The sequence below is a fragment of the Carcharhinus amblyrhynchos genome, chromosome 31, assembly GCF_965287045.1.
Source record: "Carcharhinus amblyrhynchos chromosome 31, sCarAmb.v2.hapA, whole genome shotgun sequence".
NCBI lineage: Eukaryota > Metazoa > Chordata > Chondrichthyes > Carcharhiniformes > Carcharhinidae > Carcharhinus > Carcharhinus amblyrhynchos.
In genome coordinates this window covers 11154754-11180131 of record NC_137354.1, presented here as the reverse complement: position 1 = coordinate 11180131, position 25378 = coordinate 11154754, and the positions used below count along the sequence as shown (strand labels likewise).

The window sequence follows — 25378 nt, the reverse complement described above, 5'->3', positions numbered from 1 at the left end:
GGAGGAGCTAGTTACCAGCCAGAGTCAAGCCAGCAACAATTATCGGATAGGCCATGAATTGAAACAAGCTAAGGCTTCACTGGAGACAGAGCTGGCCAGCGGGGAAGCCAAACTAAAGGACAAAGAGAAAGTAGTGCTGCAGCTGAAGAAAGAGAAGACTTTGAATGAAGAGGAATTAGCAAAAGAACAGCTCAGAAATAACAAGTTTCAAGGGACCAGGACAATTCTGGACAAAGAACTGAGGACCAACTTAGAGAATGGCACTCGAATTAACGGATAGTTTCTTTTCAGACAACCGGCAAAGATAAGATGGTCCGAATGATAAAAGAATGATTCTACAATTTCATAGCAACTCTTTAACTCCCATATGTGTTAATGAGAAATTGTATTTTTAGCAACAGGATGAGACAACTCAGGAAATGGTTTTGTTTTGCAATGCCTGGGTCAATCAATGTCAGTCAAAAAGGAGCAGGGGAAGGAACTTTAAATCTGCCTACAAGCAAAATAAAAAACGATTCACCGCATGGGATTTCAGCCAACTTTAACCATGGGTAACAATTTAGTTTCAGCAATTATTATCAACTTTGTTGGGAAAATTATAAAATACTACAGATTATATAATGTGGTTTGCAGTGGGGCTAAACCATTCTGGAACTTTGGAGCAGCTGGATTATGAGGAAAATATTAAAAAAAACATACATTTGAAAATCATTGCCAATTACGGGTCATGAAAACAAACGCAGGAGGACAAAGATTGACAAAATCACTGAATAGGCTAGTTTAGTTAAAAGGTAACCTTTACAAACAGTGTGTCAGGGAAGTCTTGTTATCATTAGGTTTTCATTTAATCTGACAGGATGAGCAGCTGGTAATTTCATTTTATTTTTTTCCCTTTGTAATAATTATAATGACATTGCTCAACGGGGACAGAATAGGGTATTCATTGTGGAAAAGAGGGTCAAAGATCCAAGAATTGCAATTTAAAATCTGAAGAGTAATTCTGGCATTTGCGATACATGCATCTGCATTTTGTTTCATGCTGAGTTGCACTGCTTGTAATTAAATTCACTAATTCAGTTCAATTTCTCAAACATAAACCCAGATCATCCTTGGGGAGAACTTTAACTAGGGACACTAATTGCTGTATTTTTGCAATATCCTAATTTGATCACATGAACAAGCACAAAAACAAATAATAGTGAAAAAAATGGTTAAACTAAGTTAATGTATAGACAAATTAAAGAGTAATAATAATGTGGAAGTGAAGAAAGATGTAACGCAACATGAAACCAACAATACTACAAGTTACAAAAAAAATACTGGCCTCTTACTAAATCTGAACCAAATAGACCTAAAATTGGCAAAAAGCTAAGTAAAAGCACATGTAAACTCAAAGGGAGTGAGAAAAAGGCTTGTCATATTAATTGTGCAAAATAAACAAATCACGTCAATTTTATAACAGTTTACTCAAGATCAGCCATTTATGACACAGTTCTAACAACGTAGAAGCATTTGTGAATTATGCAATTAATGCCACACAATGGGACTCATCTTCAACTTGCATCCAAGATGAAAACTGGCAATTTGATCAGCTATTTCTTATTAATCTCCAACTTGAAGAGAGTCCTTGTAAGAAAAGTTTTGGAGCTGGATTTTGAGACTGATGGAAGTTGGAACAAAATATTTTTAGAAGCAGACCAGTTTGTTTTGGAAGAAGGTGGATGATAAGTTGACAACCTTTTGAGAAAAAACCCTGAGCAGAAGTGTGACGGATGGTTCGACTAAAACTGAAATCCAACTCTGCAAAATAACTTTCTCTATGCATCAGAAATATAATGTTCAAACTTTAAGTATGTGCTAGGTGTCATCCCAAAAAAAATAAGGAAAATTATGACCCACAAACCATGAAAGATACTGGCAGATCAGCTGCCAAAGACAGTCTTGAAGTTGAAACCATTTCAACGCAGCAGACTAAAGGAGGTGATGTATGACCTTATTCTAAAATGAATCTAATAGACTTAAACAGGAAACACACACAATTGCTGGTGCTGCTGCACTGATAAATGAACTGAAAACAATCAACTTGGCTAGAAATGTATCATAATGTGCAAAACTGAACTTCTTCATTATAAATTTTTAAACCAAACTCGAACGATACTATGGGCAATGCCAAAATTCAAAGTTGTAACATGTTAAATTGAACCCAGCTATAACAGTGGAACTGTAGTTAAATTATAATTGTTCATGATCCATTATGTTGATGCTATACTGTATTATCCTCGTCATCAGAGAAACAGTTAAACAAAACAGTTCTTTAATATAATCTCTCCATAATATTTGGGAGTTTTTAAAATTCATTTACAGGATATAGGCCTTGATAGCTAGGCCAGCATTTATTGCCCAACCCTTGATACTTCAACCAACAATACCAAGGGTCCATCACTACCGATGGCTTACAATACTGAATTGGTTTATATAGACTTCAGTGAAAATTAACAAATATTTAAAACCTTAGTTTCAAATAAACATCTCAATCCATTTATCTTATCACAATTTATTCTACATGTATCTATAAAATTAGATTGCATGCCAGATAGATTGTTCTGCTGCAAGATAATAAGGGACATAACTGAAGATAAAACACTTAATGAAAGTGCCTTCATAAAAAATTCACGTAAGCAACAGAAAATAGACGTAACTGGAGAATGCACAGTTAGGACTCGAAAATGGCTGCTGTAATCTCAACTGATTAATAAAATTCATGCTACACAATAAATAAGAGTTGCCTTGCAACAAATTAGTCATTCAATAGATGACTGACTCAAAGTAGCAAGACAGCAAATGAGGTGAAACAAACTGGATAAGTCGTACGAGGCCCAAATGGTTACTGAGCTAATGGCCAGGTCTTCAACTTAGCTGCTTGCAACTTTTGGTTTGCATTTCAGAAGTCAGATGTTTTTTGAAATAGGCTAATTTTATACTAATGGAACAAGAGACATGTCAATGGATAAAAATAACTAATATAGACACATATGTGTAGCACTGTAGTATGGAATCCTTAAAAAATACTTCATACAAGGTTCGCAAAATGCCAAATTTTGTACCACCAACTCATGCACAGAATCACGTTATTGGGTGCCTTTCATGATGTTTTGTTCATGCAAATCATACATCTGTTTTACAGATATACCATATACAGACTACTTAGCTGCAAACCATACATAAAGTTTAGGTCCATGTTTCCATTAAAATGCATATACCGCCAACAATATATACTCTTATACTTCCTGATATTACATCATCATTATCTATTCCAGCAAAAACACTTCTGTGCAAAACAGTTAATGTATATTTTTAAACAGAGTTGCCAACTGCAATTAAATGTATTCCTGAAGGTTTCATCATATGACTTCCCCACACTCAAGCCATCAGTTGGCCAACACATCTATCCTTGTGGGGCCAATGCCTTCCTACGCCAATTGGAATATTCAAGATGGTGCCAGAACAAGGGGACTTCTTGCAAGCTATGTGCAGCATACTCTCTAATTCTATTGACTGTAAGACTACATTCTGCACCCTCTCCTTTCTTTCTCTATGAACAGTACGCTTGGTCTGTATAGCATGCAAGAAACAATACTTTTCACTGTATACTCATACATGTGACAATAATAAATCAAATAAAAAAAGGAAAGCAAAGACTAATTGTTTAAAAATTCATTCTTGGGATGTCAGCATTACTGGCTAGGTGAGCATTTATTACCCATCACTAACTGCCTTTGAGTAGGTGCTGGTGAGTTGCCTTAATGAACTGCTGCAATCCATGTGGTGTAGGTACACACACAGTGCTGTTAGGGAGATGGTTCCAGAGTCTGACCCAGCGACAGTGAAGGAACAGTGATATATTTCCAAGTTGAGATGATGTGTGGCTTGTCAGAGAATTTCCAAGTGGTGATGTTCCCATGCATCTCTGCTGCCCTTGACCTTCTAAAAACATGCAAATAAATGAGGCGTGCAGAAATGGAACGGTGATAATTATGGGGGATTTCAATCTACATATTGATTGGTTGACCCATGTCGGACGCGGTGGGCTTGAGGAAGAGTTCTTGGAATGCTGCCAGGATAGTTTCCTTGAACAGTGTGTGATGGAACCAACGAGCTATCTTAGATCTGGTGTTGTGTAACGAGGCAGGTAGAATTAGGGACCTTGTTGTGAGGGATCCTCTTGGGAAGAGCGATCATTGTATGGTTGAGTTTTTGATGCAGATGGAGGATGAGAAAGTGGGGTCCCGGACCTGTGTCCTCTGTTTGAACAGAGGGGAGTACGATAGGATGAGAGAGGAATTGGCAAATGTAGACTGGGGGCACAGATTGGTTGGTAGGACTGCTGAGGAACAGTGGAGGATCTTTAAGGAGATCTTTTTTGGTGCTCAGCAGAAATTTATTCCGATGGTAAAGAAGGATCGTAGGAGAAGGGATAATCAGCCGTGGTTAACGAAGGAGATAAAGGAGAGTATTAAATTAAAAGCTGAGGCGTTTAGAATGGCTAAAAGTAGTGGGCGAGTAGAAGATTGGGAGAGGTTTAAAAATCAACAAAGATTGACGAAGAAGATGATAAAGAAAGGAAGGATAGACTATGAAGCTAAACTAGCACTAAATATAAAAAAGGATAGTAAGAGTTTTTATAAATATATAAAGAGGAGGAGGCTGGCTAGGGTGAATGTTGGACCCTTAGAGGATGAGAGGGGGGATTTAGTGGTGGGGCATGAGGAAATGGCTGAGGCCTTAAATAAGTTTTTTGCCTCGGTCTTCACAGAGGAGGACGCAAATAGTTTGCCAGGTATTAAAGATAGGAGGATGGTAGGAGTTGAGGGCCTGAATGCGATCATAGTCCCTAGACAGGTAGTGCTTGATCGGCTAGCGGGACTGATGGTGGACAAGTCCCCAGGACCTGATGGAATGCATCCCAGGGTTCTGAAGGAAATGGCAGAGGTGATAGTAGATGCCTTAGTGATTATTTTCCAAACCTCGCTGGATTCCGGGGAAGTGCCGGAAGATTGGAAAACGGCTAATGTTACGCCGCTGTTTATAAAGGGTAGCAGGCAAAAGGCAGGGAATTATAGGCCGGTTAGTTTAACATCTGTTGTGGGAAAAATGCTTGAATCCATCATCAAAGAAGAAATAGCGAGGCACCTTGAGAAAAATTGTTTGATAGAGCAGACGCAGCACGGATTCGTTAAGGGGAAGTCGTGTCTGACAAATTTATTGGAATTCTGAGGATGTGACTAGTGCGGTAGACGGAGAGGAACCAGTGGATGTGGTGTTTCTCGATTTTCAGAAGGCGTTTGATAAGGTGCCGCACAAAAGGTTGCTTCAGAAGGTTAGGGGGCATAGAGTTGGGGGTAAGGTGTTAGCGTGTATTGAGGGTTGGCTGTCTAATAGGAGGCAGAGAGTTGGTATCAATGGGTGCTATTCAGATTGGCAGTTGGTGACTAGTGGAGTGCCCCAGGGATCGGTGCTGGGGCCTCAGCTATTTACCATTTATATAGATGATTTGGAGGAGGGGGCTGAGTGTAGGGTGACGAAATTTGCTGATGCTACGAAGATGAGTGGAAAAGCAAATTGTGGGGAGGGTGTGGAAAGTCTGCAGAGGAATCGAGATAGGCTGAGCGAGTGGGCAAGAACCTGGCAGATGGAGTACAATGTTAGCAAGTGTGAGGTTATCCACTTTGGCAAGAATAATAGTAGGAGGGACTACTATTTAAAAGGCGAAAAGCTGCAGCTTGCTACAGTGCAGAGGGACTGTGGTAATATTTGAATGCTGCCAATTGTATTGTACATTCGGATTATTAAATATTCATAGGGATGTTCAGTTTATATCCCTTTGCTGTAAAGAAAACTTAATCCAATAATTATTTGGTGGAAGCTTATTTTATAAAATAGGTCTGTAAAATAATGAGGGGCACAGATCAGGGTAGATAGTCAACATCTTTTCCAACAGATAGGGGAGTCTAAAACTGGAGGGCGTAGGTTTAAGGTGAGAGGGGAGAGATACAAAAGTGTCCAGAGGGTAGAACATAAAACATAGAACATTACAGCGTAGTACAGGCCTTTCAGCCCTCGATGTTGCTCCAACCAGTGGAACCAATCTAATGACCCTCTAACCTAAACTATTCCAATGTAGTCCATATGCCTATCCACTGACCATTTGAACGCCCTTAAAGTTGGCGAGTCCACAACTGCTGCAGGCAGGGCATTCCACACCCTTACTACCCTCTGAATAAAGAACCTTTGACATCCGTCCTATAATTACCACCCCTCAATTTAAAGCTATGTCCCCTCATGTTAGCCATCACCATCCGAGGAAAAAGGCTCTCACTGTCCACTCTATCTAACACTCTGATCATCTTGTATGAGTCGCAAAAACCCAGCCTGCAGGTGCAGCAGGTGATCAGGAAGGCAAATGGGATGCTGGCCTTTATAGCAAGGGGGATTGAATATAAAAGCAGGGAGGTCTTGCTGCAACTGTACAGGGCAATGGTGAGGCCGCAGCTGAAGTACTGTGTGCAGTTTTGGTCACCGCACTTGCGCAAGGATATTTTGGCCTTGGGGTAAGTGCAGAGGAGGTTCACTAGGCTGATACTGGAGATGAGGGGGTTGGACTATGAACGGAGGCTGAATAGACTGGGTCTGTACTCGTTGGAATTTAGAAGGATGAGGGGGGGGATCTTATAGAGACATATAAGATAATGAAGGAGATGGATAGGGTAGAGGTAAAGATTCTTCCCGCTCAGAAAGGACAGCAGGACTAGAGGGCACAGCCTCAAGATAAGGGGGGGGGGGGCAGTTTAGAACGGCGTTGAGGAGGAACTTCTTCACTCAAAGGGTGGTGAATCTCTGGAATTCTCTGCCCGTTGAAGTGGTGGAGGCTACCTCATTGAATATATTTAAGTCACAGGTAGATAGATTTCTGATAGACAAGGGAAGCGGGAAAGTGGAACTGATCCACTTCAGATCAGCCATGATCTTACTGAATGGCGGGACAGGCTCGAAGGGCTAGATGGCCTACTCCTGCTTCTATTTCTTATGTTCTAGACGGTAGTGGTCATGTGTTTGAAAACTGTTGTCAAAGGAGCCTTGGTGAATTCCTGCAGTTTACTTCATAGATGTTACATAATGTGATCACCCTGCATCAGTGGTGCAGAAGTGAATGTTTGTGGATGGGGTGCTTTGTCCAGCATGATGTCAAGTTTCTTGAGTTGCGTTGGAGTTGCACTGATCTATTCTGACTTGTGCATTGTAGATGGTGGACAGTCTTTTGGGAGTCAGGAGGCAAGTTGCTCACTGCAGGATTGCTAGCCTCTGATCTGCTCTTGCAGCCATAGTATTTATATGGCTAAGCCAATTTAATTTCTGATCAATGAAACTCCTTAGGATATTAGTGGATTCAGCAATGGTAATGCAATTGAACGTCAAGGGGAGAAGGTTAGACGCTCTTTTGTTGGAGATGATCATTGCCTGACACTTGCGTGGCCCAAATGTCACTTGCCACTTACCAGTTCAAGCCTGAATGTTATCAGGTCTTGCTGCATTTGGGCATGGACTGTTTCAGTATCTGGGAAGTCATGAATGGTGATGAATATTGTGTAATCACCATTGAATATCCCCACATCTGACCTTATGATGGAAGGAAGTCATTGATAAAGCAGCTGAAGATGGTTGAGCCTAGGATATTTCCTGGAGGAACTCCGGCAGTGATGCCCTGGAATTGAGATGACTGACCTCCAACAACCAGAACCATCTTCCTTTGTATTTGGTATGACTTTAACCAGTGGAGAGTTTTCCTTGGTTTCTATTTATTCTAGTTTTGCAAGGGCTCCTTGAAACCACACTTGGGCAAATGCTGCCTTGATATCATTACCCAACCGGATGATGCGTGACTGTCAGCCAAAAAGTATTTTATCTTATTTTCAATATTTTACACCAGGTATACAGAGACATTCAGAGAAAAAGAAATAATTTATTTTCATGTCCAAATGATTTTTCTTCAGGATTACTCAAGGCAATGTCTTGGAGATTGACCTTCAAATCCTGGAAACCCCTGGTCAATCCAGGAAGGTTAGTAGTGCTAATTTTTAAACCTGATTAACTCTTAACCAGTACCTGCCTTTACCACTGGAAAAAAGGAGGATGGTTTTCAATTGCAAGAAAAACAAGTCTACAGCATTTGGAGTGTCTTGTTTTCAAAGCTCATTGCAAACAAAAAGAAATTGTGTCGACCATCAGCACATTACAAGTGAAATTCATTTCAACTCAAAGGAAGCACAGGAAGAAGTGGATGGAGATTGCAATGAACACTGAAGGCACAGCATGAAGTTCAAATAGTAAATCTTCCCAGTTGAACACAAGTTGTCTACGTTTTTCATCTAACAAGTGGTTGATAAAGGAAACTTGCACAACATGAAAATAAATAACAGGTAGAGTAGGAGAATTAGCAGATAGCCCTCACCAAGTTTATCCATTGAAGTCACTAAATCAAATGGAACACATGAGTCCAAGTCCGCATCGAGAATTCCTAGTGGATCCAGCTGAGCCACATGATGGCCCCGGATCTGTAAAGTAAATGGGAGGGAGCACAGGTGGTGTTGGTTGGGGAGAGAGTGAGAAAAGAAAGCAGCTTTTAGCATAATACAGTCTTACCATTTCAGCAGGTTGAAAGTCATCTGAATACATCCAAATCCAGGCTAGATCACACATGAAATCATCTAAAGCTGGATTATTCAAGTTTTCTGCCTTTGTAAATTGCAGAGCCAGACACTGAAGGTTTACCTGAAACTAACTGCTGCTGAAAACTTCATCCATGTCCTTTGTATCTCCATACATGACAATCCCAGTGCTCCCCCAATTGCCATCCCTCCCCTGTAAAAACACTGCCACCTAAAACCTATCCCACGTTGACTCTGGCTCTTACTATATGACTCCCTGTAACATTCATCCAATGGGGACGATCTTACCAGAAATTGTCAAAGTGTCAGGCACAGTCAAAAAACTAGCGTGTAACTCTCCTGTTGCACAGACCAATTTTCTTTACAGATTCTGAGCCTCGTTAAAGAATAAAAAAAAACGTGGACGTGATTAACACCATCACTCTGGCGGGACAAGGACTCTTAGAGCTGGCAACAGGTTCCAGAGAGATCAGGGCACTATATTTAATGGGTGCCCTGATCAGAAGTAAAAATAGACACCTCTTCAACCGTGGAGGTATTGAGGGCTTGCCCTGCCTCCCCCCTGCCAACAGCATTTCCTCCATACCCCACCTCCTGGGCAATCATTGTTGCTGGCATTTCACCAGTGAAATTCATGATTTCTGGTTGTCTCCAGATTTCTGGCTCCCTCTGGCGATCCCGGGTTCATGATCCCGCCCAATATCGCTTACATTGCTCTGCCCTTCCCCATCCCTTGCCGCCCAAAGTCCAAAAGTAGCCCATCTTTTACATGGTCCTCCGATTCTTGCATTTTTCAGAACTCTTCCTTCACCCCACGTGTCCACATTATCAACTGATGTGTCACCACTAACCCTGTCCCATCTCTCCACCACCTTCTGCTCCTTCAAGATCCTTCCCAAAATTCAGTTCTTCAACAAATGTTAATGTTTATTTATTAGTCACAAGTAAGCTTACATGAGCACTGTAATAAAGTTACTGTGAAAATCCCCTAGTTGCCACACTCCAGCGCCTGTTCGGGTACACTGCGGGAGAATTTAGCATGGCCAATACATCTAACCAGCACAGGAATTCGTAAGATGTGTATTGGAAGGGTCCGTGAAGCAGTATGTTGATAGCCCGACTAGAGAGGGGGCTATACTGGATTTAGTTCTGGGCAATGAGCTGGGTCAGGTGGTTGAGGTTGCAGTAGATGAACGTGTGGCTAATAGTGACCATAATTCAGACCTGTCTAGTTTAGGATACTAATGGAAAAAGATGAGTGCTGTCCTAAGGGGAGGGTGCTAAATTGGGGGAAGGCTAGATACAGCCGGATTAGGCAGGAGCTTAGGGATACAGACTGGGATAGGCTGTTGGAGGGCAAGTCCACGTTAGGCACGTGGGAGTCTTTCAAGGGAAAACTGAAATGGGTGCAGGAAAGGCATGTGCCGGTTAAGAGGAAGGATAGGAAAGGTAGGATTAGAGAGCCGCGTTTTACTAGAGATATTGAGGATTTGGTCAGGAAGAAACGAGAGGCGTATGTTAGGTCTAAGCAACTGGGAACGGAGAGAGCAGTGAAGGAATAGAGAGATAGTAGGAGGGATCTCAAAAAGGGAGTTAGGAGGGCAAAAAGGGGGCATGAAATGGCTTTGGCAGGTAGGATTAAGGAAAATCCAAAGGCGTTTTACTCCTATGTTAGGAACAAAAGGGTGGCTAGGGGAGAAATTGGTCCCCTCAGGGACAAAGGAGGGGAATTGTGCTTAGAGTCCAACGGAATGGGGGAGATCCTGAATGAATACTTTGCTTCGGTATTCACGAAGGAGAGGAGCTTGATGTCTGGTACAGTCTTCGAGGGAGCTGTAGACCAATTGAAGGAAATATCCATTACGAGGGAGGAAGTGTTAGGGCTTTTAGGTGCATTAAAACTGATAAATCTCCGGGGCCCGATGGCATTTATCCTAGGCTGCTTAGGGAGACAAGAGATGAAATTGCTGGGCCTCTGACGCAAATCTTTGTCTCTTCTTTGGGCACAGGTGAGGTCCCAGAGGACTGGAGGATAGCAAACGTGGTACCGTTGTTTAAAAAGGGTAAGAGGGATAACCCTAGTAATTATAAGAACATAAGAACATAAGAAATAGGAGCAGGAGTAGGCCATCTGGCCCTTCGAGCCTGCCCCGCCATTCAATAAGATCATGGCTGATCTGTCGTGGCTCAGTTCCACTTTCCCGCCCTCTCCCCATAACCCTTAATCCCCTCTCTTATCAAAAACCCATCAACCCGCTTCTTAAAAATATTTAGCGAGGCAGCCTCCACCACTTCAACGGGCAGAGAATTCCAGATATTCACCACCCTTTGAGTGAAGAAGTTCCTCCTCAACTCCGTTCTAAACCGCCCCCCCTTTATCTTGAGGCTGTGCCCCCTAGTCCTGCCACTGAGTTTGACGTCAGTGGTAGGCAAGTTGATGGAGAGGATTCTTAGGGATAGGATGTATGAGCACTTAGAGTATTGCGATCTGATTAGGGATACGCAGCATGGCTTTGTAAAGGGGAAGTCTTGCCTTACAAATCTGGTAGTATTTTTTGAGGAGGTGACAAAAACGGTCGACAAAGGACGAGCCGTTGATGTCGTCTACATGGATTTCAGTAAGGCTTTTGACAAAGTCCCTCATGGTAGGTTGGTTGCAAAGATTAAGGCTCATGGGATACAAGGCCAGGTATTTTCAAAGAAGAAAATCAGCCCGGGAAACAGGCCCTTCGGCCCAACGAGCCCGCACCGCCATCTCAACCCCACCAGTCCCCCTTTCCACCCATGACCCCTGTCTAATGTTTTATGGCCATCCAGATTGAGGGAAACTGATATACAGAAAATTTATTCCTGCCAATCAGCCTAACAGCACATCTTTGGGGTGTGGGAGGAAACCGGAGCACCCGGAGAAAACCCACGCAAGCACGGGGAGAATGCGCAAACTCCCACAGACACCGGCCCAAATCCATGTGTCTGCACAGCAATCAGCGATAGTCACTGAGCTGTCGTCTCGCCCAGTATCTGGTCCAGTTTAGGCACACGCTAACGACATGAAGCACTAGGCCAATCTCGAACAACCAAGAGCAGCCCCAGTACGACCCATCGCGTGTATGCCCCTCATTGGGCATGAGGCGGACCGACTTCAAACCTGTGAATGAAAAGAGAAAAAACATTATTATCATACCATATCCATTTACATTACCAGGGACGTCCCAATGCTAATGACCCTTATTTAAAACAATCTCCTATGTCCACCCATCTCCAACCCACTCATGTGCCTGTCTAATTCATGTCTTCCTTTGTGAAGACAGAAGTAAAATTTAATTCCTTGGCTGTTCCTTTGTTCCGAATTCTTCTGTTTCTGAATGTAAGGGGCCTAATTTGTTTTTGTCAATTTTTTTCTCTTCACGTACCTATGAAAACTTTTACAGTCAGTTTTCATGTTCCCTGCTAACTGGCTTGCTAAGAGGAGACAGAGAGTAGTAGTGGAAGGGTCCTTTTCTAGCTGGAGATCTGTCACTAGTGGTGTGCCGCAGGGCTCAGTACTGGGACCTCTTCTTTTTGTAGTATATACAAATGACTTGGAAGAGGGAGTAAGTGGCGTGATCAGCAAATTTGCTGATGACATCACGATGGCTGAATTGGCGGGCAGTGAGGAGCACTGTCTGGCAATACAACGGGATATAGATAGGCTGGTATATTGGGCAGATATTTGGCAAATGGAGTTTAATCCTGATAAATGTGAGGTGATGCATTTTGGCCGGAATAATGTAGAGGGGAGTTATATGATAAAGGGTAAACCTATAAAGAGTATAGAAACGCAGCGGGACCTGGGAGCGCAAGTGCACAAGTCTTTGAAGGTGGCAGTACAAGTGGAGAAGGTTGTGAAGAAAGCTTATGGTATGTTAGATTTTATAGGAACGGGTATAGAGTATAAGAGCTGGAGTCTAATGTTGCAGTTGTATAGAACGTTGGTTAGGCCACATTTGGAGTACTGCGTCCAGTTCTGGTCGCCTTACTACCGGAGGGATGTGGAGACTCTGGAGAGAGTGCAGAGGAGGTTTACCAGGATGTTGCCTGGTATGGAAGGACTGGGTTATGAGGAAATGTTGAGCAAATTGGGGCTATTTTCCCTTGAAAGACAGCAACTGAGGAGGAATCTAATAGAGGTACATAAGATTATGAAAGGTATAGATACAGTAAACAGAGTTAAGCTATTTCCTATGTTAGAGACACACAGTACGAGGGGCCACAGGCTTAGGGTGAGGGGGGAGAGGTATAACACGGATATTAGAGGGAGGTTTTTCACACAGAGGGTAGTGGGGGTATGGAATGCTCTGCCAAGCAAGGTGGTGGAGGCAGGCACACTGGAGTTACTTAGTCAGGCACATGAGTTGGTTGGAGATGGGAGGATATAAGAGATTGTTTTAAATAAGGTTCATTAGCATTGGGACATCCCTGGTAATGTATAAGGATGTGGAATGATACTAATGCTTTTCTCTTTTAATTCACAGGTTTTAAGTCGGTCTGCCTTGTAGTCCATCGAGGGGCATACTCGCGATGGGTCATACTAAGGCTGCTCTTGGACGTTCGAGAGTAGCCTAGTGCTTCATGTTGTTAGTGTGCGCTTAAACTGGACCAGATGCTGGGCAACACCACAGCTCAGTGACTATCACTGTTTGCTGTGCAGACACATGGATTTGGGCCAGTGTCTGTGGGAGTTTGCGCATTCTCCCCGTGCTTGCGTGGGTTTTCTCCAGGTGCTCTGGTTTCCTCCCACACCCCAAAGATGTGCTATTAGGCTGATTGGAGGTAATAAATTGTCCCTAAATTAGTTTCCCTCAATGTGGAATGCCATAATCATAAATAAGGGTCATGGGTGGAGGGGGGACTGGTAATGTTAAAACGGCAGCACAGGATCGTTGGGCCGAAGGGCCTGTTTCCTGGGCTGTTTTTGTTCTTTGTCTTTTGGACTGTGGGAGGAAACCAGAGCACCCGGAGGAAACCCACGCAGACCCAGAGAGAATGTGCAGACTCTGCACAGTGACCCAAGCTGGGAATTGAACCCGAGTCCCTGGTGTTGTGAAGCAGCAGTGCTAACCACTGTGCTACCATGCTGCCCAAAGCTTTCAATCACCCATCTTAATATCTTGTTCTTAGGCTCAGAATCTACTACTATTTGATTATACTTTGGTGGGATGTATTGGGACACTTTTCCTATGTTAAAAGTACAATGCAAATGTGAGTTGTTGGTGATATGGGAATCAGAAGTCAAAGGGGAAAAATGTTCCATTTGACAGAAGGGAAATTCCTTCCTTCAGCTTTGTCACACAAACTTTCATGTCAAATGGTAATACACTTTTATTTAAGAAGTTGTAATTTCTAGTTACATTGTTCAAAAGCATCTTCTTTATATCATAAAGGTACCTTGGGAAAATTAAGGCCATTGCTTAACAGTGAAAAGTGAATCTTATCACTAGTACACAAAACATGAACAGCTACCCAAGTGTGTCTAGTTTGGTCCTGTTTGCTAAGCTTCTTTAAAATTTCTGACTCAGGAATTTATCTAGTGAGCATTCACCCCATAGGGAAAGCTTACCTGATACGCTCTAATCACTGACTGAACAGCTAGATGGTCTTCAATAATCTTCTCTGCTTTAGCAGATGTCTGTGTTCTGCTCTGACTGCGAGCTACAGCTGGAAGGCTCCCTGAAGGAGCTGGGCTGTCCAACGATGAGCCTGAAGATGCACCCATACCGGAATTTTGGAAATACTTATCCCAGGACTGCAAGGAAAAAAACAGAAGATATTTTGTCAATTGACAAGTTAAGAACATAAGAACATAAGAAATAGGAGCAGGAGTAGGCCATCTGGCCCTTCGAGCCTGCCCCGCCATTCAATAAGATCATGGCTGATCTGTCGTGGCTCAGTTCCACTTTCCGGCCCTCTCCCCATAACCCTTAATCCCCTCTCTTATCAAAAACCAATGTATCTGCTGCAGTTTGCTAAATCCTTAGTCAACAATAAAATCAGTTGAGCTAAAATGGAGTATATATATCACATATTAAAATAGGCTGCATTTTCTATAAGATTTGTAGCTTATTGTGGGAGAATGCTCATCCAACACTTTCTGTGGAATATTTAATTTGATGCAGTGAACATCTGAGTGGAAACAACCCCAATTCTGGAATTCTTCCATTCCAATTCTGCGGATATTAACAGTAACCTAGACATTTACCAATATCCTCAGGAGAGGTAGTGAGTAAAAATCCAGAGTGAGAATAAAATATTGGATGCGTTTAGTTAAATTGCCTGTACAATTAGTGAAGCACAAAGCAGAATTTTGATGCAATCAGACTGTAGAACAAGAATATTGCATTGAACTTCTCTGCTGAAGTTCTCAATGTGGTCAAGTCCAGAACTCAACAATGCATAGTGCCTCAACAGAGAAAAGCATTGACACTTGTGCCACACCTGTCAAAAAGGTCATCAGGTGCTAGTGCTGCGCATCAGGAGGTGGGGTCCAAAAGCTTTCCATTGTTAATATCTGAGAACTGAGGAGCACAGCAGCAATTGAGGAAGAGGCAAAGTGAGCGACAGCAGGAGCAATGAAAATCACAATAGTGAACTGTACTGAAAAAAACAGCAGCCAGCCAGCCCATGCCAACCTGGAGAATGCAAACCAAAAAGCTAAGTGAAGTACAGGCAGAGAGGCTTTTGTGATGTTCTGGGGCTAAGGGAGGCATGTGTTAACCACTTGATGTGTAGCCTGAATGTTAAATACACAACATTTTGAAAATGCATGCACATTTGTGATTGCTGGATTCTATTTCATTAACATTAATGATTCACATAAATAATATGTTCTATTTAACTCAAATATTTAAGCAAACTACTTCCAAAAATTTTCAGGATTTAATTGTGTTGGCAAATATTTGCACTGTTTCCTCATCAAGACATTTAAAAAAAGACTCAATTACTAAAAGAGAAAATGCTGGAAAACCTTAGCAGGTCTGGCAGCATCTGTAAGGAGAAAAGAGCTGACGTTTCAAGTCCAGATGACCTTTTGTAAAATCAACTCTTAATTACTAAATTTAATACAGAGCACTCACTGGTTGTGGCACAAGGATCTGGCTTTTTGTTCCAAACATTTTGCCAACACCGCTACTAACAGAATTAGAGAATCTCGACAATGCCGAAAAAGGCCATTCAGCTCATCAAGCCTGCAGTGACAACAATCCCACTCAGGCCCTATTCCCGTAACCTCACAAATTTACCCTGCTAATCTCCCTGTGACCTTAGCGTATCTTTAAGAGATTTTTTAAAATCATGTTCTTTGTAGCTCACAGTGTTAGCTGATGTCATTATTGCTGAGCTGTCGAGGAGACCTTTTATTGCTCCTTCAGTGGCTTAAATGCGGGTTGTTCTTTGGCAATTAGTTTTAAGACACTGTATTGTCAGGAGGAAGAATGTTGGCAGGTTAGGTGATAGGAACACTTTTTTTCATTTCTGAGCTCTTTAGTTTTAGTTTAGAAGAAAGTGGACATCAGACTGAAAGCAATGTCTCTCTCTTTCTCTCTCTCTCTGTCTCTCTTTTCCCCTGGGTTTGGAAGTTCTGCTGGTTAGATGAAAGCAAGACTTCTTGCCTTCTGCAGTGGAAAATCTGCTGCTGGTGGCTCATCCAGAGTTTCTCCCTGATGTTCTGGGAAGCTGTTCTGACTTCAAACTGTTCTGCATATATCAAGAGAATGGCAGTATCCATCCAAAGGACTCAGTTCCAGTGTCACGTGATCATTTGTCTTTGCTGTGCTAAACCTGTGGAAGGATTTTTGTTTATGGGATTGGTTTGATTAGAATATCTTAGATATCTTTGTTAAAGATGATACATTATCATGGTTGTTTTGTTTTTGTTCGTAATTGATAAAAATTATTGCTAATTTTCTTTCCATACATGTTAACCATATTCTTGACTAAACTTTCTTTGATAAAAGTTTCCAGTGGGTCTTTGAATCATAACCAAGGTGAAACATATCATGCTTATCCTAGCCAAATTCAAGGTGCAAGACTTATGATTCAGGCAGGCTCCATAAAACACTTGAGGTTCTGACCTGAACCATAACACCTGATACTAAGGAGCAATTTAGCATGGCCAATCAATCTAACCCACACATCTTCGGATTGTGGAAGGAAACTAGAGCACCCAGAGGAAACCCATGCAGACACGGGAAAATATGTAAAGTCCACCCAGACTGTAACCTAAGGCCAGAATTGAACCCGTGACCCTGATCTTGACAGGCAGCACTGTGCTACTATGCCGCCCAATTCTCAGATTGTTTTACAGAATAAAGTAAGAACTTGCACTTGCACAGATTCTTTCACATCGACAAAACATCCCAAAGCTCCTCATAGTGAATTAAGTATTTTACAATGTTGTGATAAGCTTTGTACGAAGTGCATAAATAGAAAGTTAAGACCCTTAGTATCTTTAGCAAATTATACATTTTTGGAAGGGAAGGGCAAAGAGGGGCTCAAGTTTATTGAAACAAGATTTTTTAAGAATCAGAAAGATTTCATCAAATTGTCATATTAAGATAACGTGATCAAAAAGTTAAATTTGTGTCACAAAAGCAACCAATTAATATTGCATTTTGTTGCAATAGTTATCCTAATGTAATTCAAGTTCTGCAAGTGTTACATGGCATTGTCATTGGACTAGTAATCCAGGGATCCAGCATAATGCTCTGGGACCCAGGTTTGAATCCCACCATGGCACCAATTTGGAATTTAAGAAGGACCATGACACCACTGTCAATTGTGAAAACCCATCTTGTTCACTAATGTTCTTCAGGGAAGGAAATTTTGCCACCCTAGCCTACGGTTGGACCATGGCAATGTGGTTGATTCTTAAAAGTGCTCTGAAATGGCCTAGCAAGCCATTCATTCCAAAGGCATTAGAGATGGGCAATAAATGCTGGCTAATCCATCCCATAAATGAATGAAAAAAATCAGAACACAATTTTCCCAGAAGTTGATGCAATATGGGGCATTGTCTTTATTATCCCCATAGCATAAAAAGGATAAGAGCATTGGGGAGAGTACGAAAAAAATATGAAAGTACTAGAACCACAAAGTTATATCTATTAGGAACAGGTGAGTAGTATGGATCTTCTTTCTATTGAGAAGGAACAACTGAGGAGTAATAAGATAGTTTTTGGATATAGAGTAGAGGTTTTACTTGCAGGCAAAAGCAAAATAAATGTTAAGATAATCACCAAGAAATCAAATAAGGGATTTAAAAGAAACCTTTGCACCCTGAAAAAATGTGGAACTCACTCCCACTGTGAATGGCTGAGGTGAATAGTATAGACGTGTTCATGGGTAGGTTAGACAAGCAAATGAGGGGAAATTGAATAGAGGATGTCGTTGATAGGGTTAGACAAAGAAGAATGGGAGGAACCTCAGGTGGAGGATACATATCAAAATAGATTGGTTGAGCTGAAAGACCCGTTTCTGTGCTGTATACTCTACATAATTGTACTTAATATTGCTTCTCAGAAAGATCAAGCATGAGATGTTTTATACCTGTTTGTGTCGGTTTGGATCTGGTATGTCCCTTGTCTGGGGGCCACAAATTGAACTGAATGGGTTTTTGGAGCAAGCAAGGTAGAGGCTTACCCGTCACTCTGCACATTGAATTTATTCCTGTCTGAGTTATTAAGCCAATTTTAAAAAATTAATAATTTCTCTAAGTAAGCTAAGTTAGAAAGCAAACCAAAAGTTACAGGTAGTTTGATGCAGATATAAGCTAGCTGGCTTAGTACAAATTATAAACATCTTTCAAAGATCTAATTCTTAATTTTCCAAAATCAAATATCCAATAACGCATTCGTTATATGCCATTCTATTTATAGTAACCCCTCCCCGACTCCCACAGCATCCATAACATTGTCTTAGCACCAAATATTGTTAAAATTATCAAAGTAAAGCTTATATTGGTACAAATTACATGATTTGAGCTACTGTAATCCGGTTACTGCAACACAGAGCTCTTTGTCTGGAAACTGATCCTGATCTGTGGATATTTGTTCTCAGTACACACTCTTATCAGCCTACTGAGTTAGGTTACACATTGAAAATGTGTTAATTGGCTTGAGGGAAAGTATCAGATGCAGCAAGTCTAATAAAGTAATCCATAGTTGTATAATATTTTAGAAGTTAAAACCACATGCACTGCTCCTCCCTACCAGCAGCACAATTTACAAAAGTGGATAAATGACAGCAATAGAATGACAACAATAAAACAAAATAATGCAGTTAGTGGAAATCAGAAATAGAATACTAGAAACAGCAATTCATTCAATCCCTGTGCCAAAGTAACTAAATTACTGCAGTGTAGCTCCCTACATTTGTAATTGCCAAGAAAGAAGTAGTGACAATTTCAAACAAGTGAAAACTCAACCACAAGCCCTTAACTATCAATGGTACGACATCACTTGAGTATCTGTAGTACCTTGAGAAGTAACGGGTTGATCAAGAGGTTAACTGGACCAGCCATATCCGCAATGTGGCTGCAAGAGCAAGGCAGTCTTGACATTCTGTGACATGTAGCTCACCACATGAAATCCTATTTGCTATATACAAAAGGTTCAATGAGGTACGTGATGGAATACTCATCATTCACCTGGAGTGTGGTACCACCCTAAAATTTATAAAGCTACTTTAATGCAGACAAACATTCCAATGTCGTTCAGTGAGTTACAATCGGACAAGAATGGACACCAAGGTGGGGGGCAGGGATGGGAGCAATGACAGACTCAGCCAAAGAACTAGATTTTAATGTGATTCTCAATAGAGGAAAAATGACTGAAGGCAGAATCCCAGACTCGAATTGAGGAGGAAAGGGTGGAACAAATTTTGGGATACACGAGGTGGGAGGGTTTGAGGAAGCTACAGAGTTATAAAATGGTGGAATCATGAAGGAATTTAGTCACAAAAGTATGAATCTTGAATTGGAGATATTTAAGAGTTAATACAGGAAAGCAGAAGCAGGAGTAATAGGCGAACGAGGCCTGGTGTGATATAGGATATGGACAGCAGAGTTTTGGAGGAGCTTGAGTATGGGAGCACTGTGTCTGGAAGTGACCTTTAGAGGTTCTCTCTATAAGATGTTTTTGATGTCACACAATGCCAGCTTGTATTTCATTGCTTATGCTATTATACACACACTAATCTTCAGTGCTTATGTTAATCTAAACCAGTTTGCTACGTACATACTCAAAGTATTATCTTCAAGATTTTTTTTAAAATCTTAAGCAACAATATGTACCATACAATTCAAATCAGCAACCAGTATTTGATCATCACTCCACACTACAGTATGTTCACATAATAGCTAAACTGTCAATTGTGGATACTACAAGGTGCTTCTTTGCACTTGATTTCTGAATATAACTAAAATCTATATAAGCTAGAATCATAGAAACCCTACAATATAGAAAGAGGTCCCAATCGGCCCACTGAGTCTGCACCCACAACGATCCCACCCAGGCCCTATCCCTGTAACCCCACATATTTACCTTGCTAATCACCTGCATATCTATATGTACATGCATAATCTGCATCAATTAATTCAGGATTTCAGTTTAATTTACAAATTGCACTACTTTGCTTTACAGTGCACTATAACTTTGCAATTAACTAATTACTTAGCAAAATTAAAAGCTTTTACTTAAGAACAGAGCAATTCTTACCTCATGAACACTTTTTGGATTTGCAAGCCAGGCATAATACATTTCCTCAAGATAATTTGAACTACTGCCATTGAGGAATGGTTCTGAAGCTTGAGGTACACTGTAAAGCCTACTCTGTAATACTGGCCTCATGGCTACATTGTGTTGTGTTAACTTCTTGACAGCCTGGGCTTTAAATTTTGCAGTCAATGCCCTCAGGTGATTCATGGCTGTTTTTGCTGCTATGTACAAACCTATAAAAACAGAGAAATCAGAATTTAAAAATTATAAAAATAACAAATTGTAGTTCTTACTCATTTATCAACGACTTTGCTTAGCTTGCTTCATTCCACATACTGGTAGCTGCAGCGCTACAAATTACTTTGGCAGTGACCTTAATACCTACTGAAAGATTAGTCTTAGGACTCATTTTTTTTGTTATGAAAGCTGAGTGTGAGATGAGGTCTGCCACAGGCAAAATCAGAACTTGATAAATCCTGGGCTTTTTTTGCCCGCCACAATAACATTCACTATTTTAAGATAGGATTGGTACACTGCTGGGCCACTGTTAGTGGTAACAAGCTGAAGTATGGGCAGATTGGTCACAACTCCCACCTCAGAAGGTTGTGGTTTCATATCCCAAGATGGGACCACGACCATGCAGGCTGACATCCGAATACAGAACTGAGGGAGTGCCGCACAGGCGGAGCTGCTGTCTTTGTGACGAGACTGTAAACGGAGGCTCTACATGCTTTTTCAGGTGGACACAAGAGATCCCATGGCACTATTCTGAAGAAATGCAGAGGAGTTATCCCTGGCACCCTGGCCAATATTTATCTCTTAATCAACATCCCAAAAACAATTTAACTGGTCAATATTATACACTGTTGTTTGGGGAAACGTGCTATGTGCAAACCAGATGTTGCATTTTTCTACATTACAACAGTGACTACAGTTCAAAAGTATTTATTTCACTATAAAGCACTTTGGAACATCCTGAAATCTAAAACTACAAATCTAAGTATTTCTTTGAAAGTTAACCAAAGAGAACATGGACTCAGCACAGAATCTGAATAATGCAGTCATAATTCTAACTTCCAGATGAACAGAAGAAATATATTTCCATCCATTAGTATCTACTTCACCTCAGTCTTAGATCAAGCCTCATTCACAATCATACAATGAGCATCTCTTCACCAACCTCATGCAGGTTATAGCATGGATCAGTCAGAGCTACTGTGTAAGCAGTAGTGATGAAATCAAAAATAAGACAGATCACTGTTAACATTTTGAAAACATCAGCCTGTGTTTTGCAATCACTGGCATCATCTCAGAAATACGTTATTCCCTAGTTTTGATTCTAATACGACACAGCTGGGGCAAATCATTAAAACCGAGACACAAAACTAAATTTACAATTTGTATTTTGTGCGCCTCTATGTTAGTTAATACAAACTTGCATTATTACAGAGTAATTTAAAGCCAATGTTTTATAACAAAACATCTCTGATACATTGGTACATATGGTAGACATAAATTAGTTCATTAGCTATTTCACAAATATCTGCTTAGTGTATTATAAGTTAATTTCACAATAACAATAGCTAACAAACCCCTACAACAAATGAAATATTTACATAACTAAGTAAAGATATATGTAATAACATCGGGTCTTGGTCACTGAGGCACATGGATGTTGGAGATGTTAAAACCAGAATGCTCAGAGCCAGAATTGGAGCAGTGTTGGCATATTGGAGGATTGGAGGGCAAGAGAAGGTGCAGCCATAGGTAGGGGTGAGACCAGAAATAGATTTGAAAACAAGATGAGAATTTTAAAAATGAGGCTTTGCTTAGCCAGGGGTCAACATAGGTCATTGACTACAGATTACGGAGGAGAGAGTGGAACATAGGAGACTGAACTGGAATGCTTCAAGATTGTCAAGAGCAAAGAGGGCATGAATGTGTGTTTCAGCAGATTAGTGGAGGCAGAGTGAATCTGGGCAACATTACATTAGTGGAAACAGGCAATCTTAATGTGTGGTCAGAAGCCCAACCTGGGGGTCAATAACAACACCAAGGTCGTAAACAGTCTGGTTCAGGCCAAGACAGTTAGCAAGGAAATGGAGTCCAAAAGAGAAAATGCTGGAAAATCTCAGCAGATCCGGCAGCATCCATAAGGAGAGAAAAGAGCTGACGTTTCGAGCCAAAGCTAAAAGGAATAGAAAGTGGGAGATATTTATACTGCAGGGTGAGGGAATGAAAGATGAATCATAGCCACAGAAACCAGGGGAAAAGACTGCTCGAGATCCTCTTTTAAGGTCAAACCAAATAAACAAACTCAAATTAAATTAGGACAATTTTAGTCTGTAGAGAGAATAAAGGGTGTGAATGATCGAATAGCAGAGAAGGTGAAATCAGAAGGTAAGCTGTGACAGAAAATGTGGGGGGTGGAGAAGGTAACATTTAGAGAAAGGAGGAAGGGGAAGCAAAGGGGGAGAAAAGATAAGGGGGGTAAAAGTAGGGGAAAGAGTGGGGGGGAGAAAAATGAAGAAAGACAAAGAAATAAAAGGTAGAGAATAGTAAAAAAAATTAATAAAATGAAAAAAGGGATTAAGGTGGGGTAGAGCTAATGGAGTTAGGTGATCAGGGATTGGAGTTTGTGGTAGGGACAATGGCAATGGCTTCAATCTTTCCAATATCTGTTTCATTGGGAGTAGAATTCCACTTACAGGGCAGGATTTTCCAGCCATGCTCATCCCAAGATTGGAAATTCCTGCCCGAGATCAACAGACCTTTGCAAAGTTCGCTGAATTTTCTGTCCCACCCCTTACAATGCCCATGGTGGGCAGGACAGGAAAATTCCACCCATGGGAGCCAGAGATATACAGAACAGAAAATAGGCCCTTCAGCCCAACTCATCCACATTAACCCACCCAGAAGTGTATGTTTTAAAAGCAGTCAAACAATTTGGGAGTCAGTGGAGAGTCAAGATTAGAGTTGTGTGGGATGGTTGGGGGGGGGGGGGGGGGTCCAAAGATAGATCCTTGGAGGGGGAAACACCAGAGAATATGATGCAGGACAGGGGAAAAGGGGGAAAATCCTTTGCAGATAAAACTGTGGCTGTGTCTTTAAGTAAAAAACAGCAGTAAAAGGAAAACAACACAGAAAATGCTGGAAACACTCAGCAGGTCAAGGGGGCAAATTGTCCAGATGCTGATTTGGAGAAATCACAATAAATTGAGCTCTGCCTAGAAACAGGACTAACAAGATTTCAGTTAAAAAAAAACACGAAAGCAAGTCCCAGTGAGGATGGGCTTGACATTGAGAAACCAATCGGATTAAACTTGTTCAGGAATGAGGAATTACAAACCACACCCGTCAGGCCTGAGAAAGGGAGGAATAAAGAAACAAATAAATGAGATGGGACTTTTAAACTAGTGATAGCTCAGGATGCACAACCCACCCGCCTCCTCTCCATCAGTGACAGCGGCTGGTGCTGAGTGAGGCGGCCTGAGGCTGCCCTGGCTGTCCAAGGTGGGTGGGGGGGGGTGCTGAAACCCGGCGGCGGTACAGCCCGGCCGGGCCCCCCGCAACGGGGTAAGAATAAATACACTGAATTAATTAATTAACTGGCCGCCCACTTTTTATTACGATCTCTGGGACACACGATACTATACACACAGCGGGTGAGCTGATAACCGCTCGCTCGCTGGGGCGGACAGCTCCCGTATCGCCCGCTCTCCCTCCCGCCGCCTCGCCAACTGCCGTAGCCGTCGTTCCAAGCTGGCCGCACGAGAGGGGCGCTGACGTCACAATGCCCCTTACCACCCGCGCGCGCCACGGCTCACCTGCCCTCAAACTGTCCACCACATTGCAGCCCGCTGTCCCCCCTGGCCCCGCCCCTACACACTAAAACCCCACCCACTGTCCCCCGGTCCCCGCCCCCTCACACCCAAAACCCCACCCACTGTTCCCCCAGCCCTGCCCGCTCATGCCCAAACCCCGCCCCCACATACCCAAACCCCGCCCGCTGTCCACCGGCCCCGCCCACCGTTCCCATTCCCCAGCCTCACCCCGTTCCCCATCCCCCCAGCCGCCCCCCGCTCCCCACCCCCCACACCATTCCCCAGCCTTCCCCATCCCCAGCCCCACCCACACCCAACCTCCAGCTCCACCCAGCCCAATCCCATTCCCATTGTGCCTGCCCCACTCCCTTCTTCACAAGCTTCATCTTGTGGCAATTTAGCCACAGTCCCTTGTTGGAAAAGCATGCTGACCTCCCTCAACCCTCCAATCCAATTTTGCTTCTTAAATGCATCCCAGGTTTCCAGAACTCCCATTTGCGACTTACCCAGTTCAAGAAACCATCCGCCTTCCTTTGTCTGGCCACTAGTTCAGTGATACATGGGCCCTCTAACTCCTCAGATGGATAAAGTTATCTCAACCCTTTAATTCCCTTCAGCCTGGCGGAATCAGTTCAGAGTGGAATTCACCCCCCAATCAAAGAGTAAAAATGCAAGTTTACTTATTAGTCACAAATAAGGCTTACATTAACACTGCAATGAAATTCCCCTGGTCGCCACACTCAGCCATCTGTTTGAGTCAATGCACCCAACTATACTGTCTTTCAGACTGTGGGAGGAAACCCACGCAGACACGGGGAGAAAGTGCAAACTCCACACAGACAGTGACCCAAGGCCGGGAATCAAACCCAGGTCTCTGGCGCTGTGAGGCAGCAGTGTTGACCCATGTGCCACTATGCTGCCCAAAGAGATAGTCCGAAACATTTGTCTCTCTTTATCCCTCAGTGCACAGAGACGTGTCTCCCCGACTTCAACCTGTGAGTTCAGAGAGACAATCAACTGACTCCAATGCACCATTAAGATCATTTATGTTCTCTGTGAACTATAGTTCCCAAGGGCCATC

The 25378-nt window shown here is 42.2% G+C and overlaps 1 protein-coding gene across 3 annotated transcripts in view; it reads right to left on the bottom strand.

Annotated features, from left to right (window-relative positions):
• LOC145360548 (2-oxoglutarate dehydrogenase-like, mitochondrial) overlaps positions 1-24347 on the bottom strand; it is a 96927-nt gene extending 72580 nt beyond the window's left edge. For 2 of the 3 annotated variants that reach the window (XM_080215821.1, XM_080215823.1), the window contains exons 1-4: positions 24301-24347; positions 20474-20706; positions 14323-14508; positions 8507-8609 (exon numbers count right to left, since the gene is read on the bottom strand). In XM_080215821.1, coding sequence (XP_080071947.1) covers positions 8507-8609; positions 14323-14508; positions 20474-20680 — 496 coding nt within the window. In that variant the 5' untranslated portion in view covers positions 20681-20706; positions 24301-24347. Of the gene's footprint in view, positions 1-8506; positions 8610-14322; positions 14509-20473; positions 20707-24133; positions 24153-24300 lie in introns of those variants that run through there. The other variant, XM_080215822.1, reaches the window with a different exon arrangement.
• Between the last annotated feature and the right edge of the window lie 1031 nt (positions 24348-25378).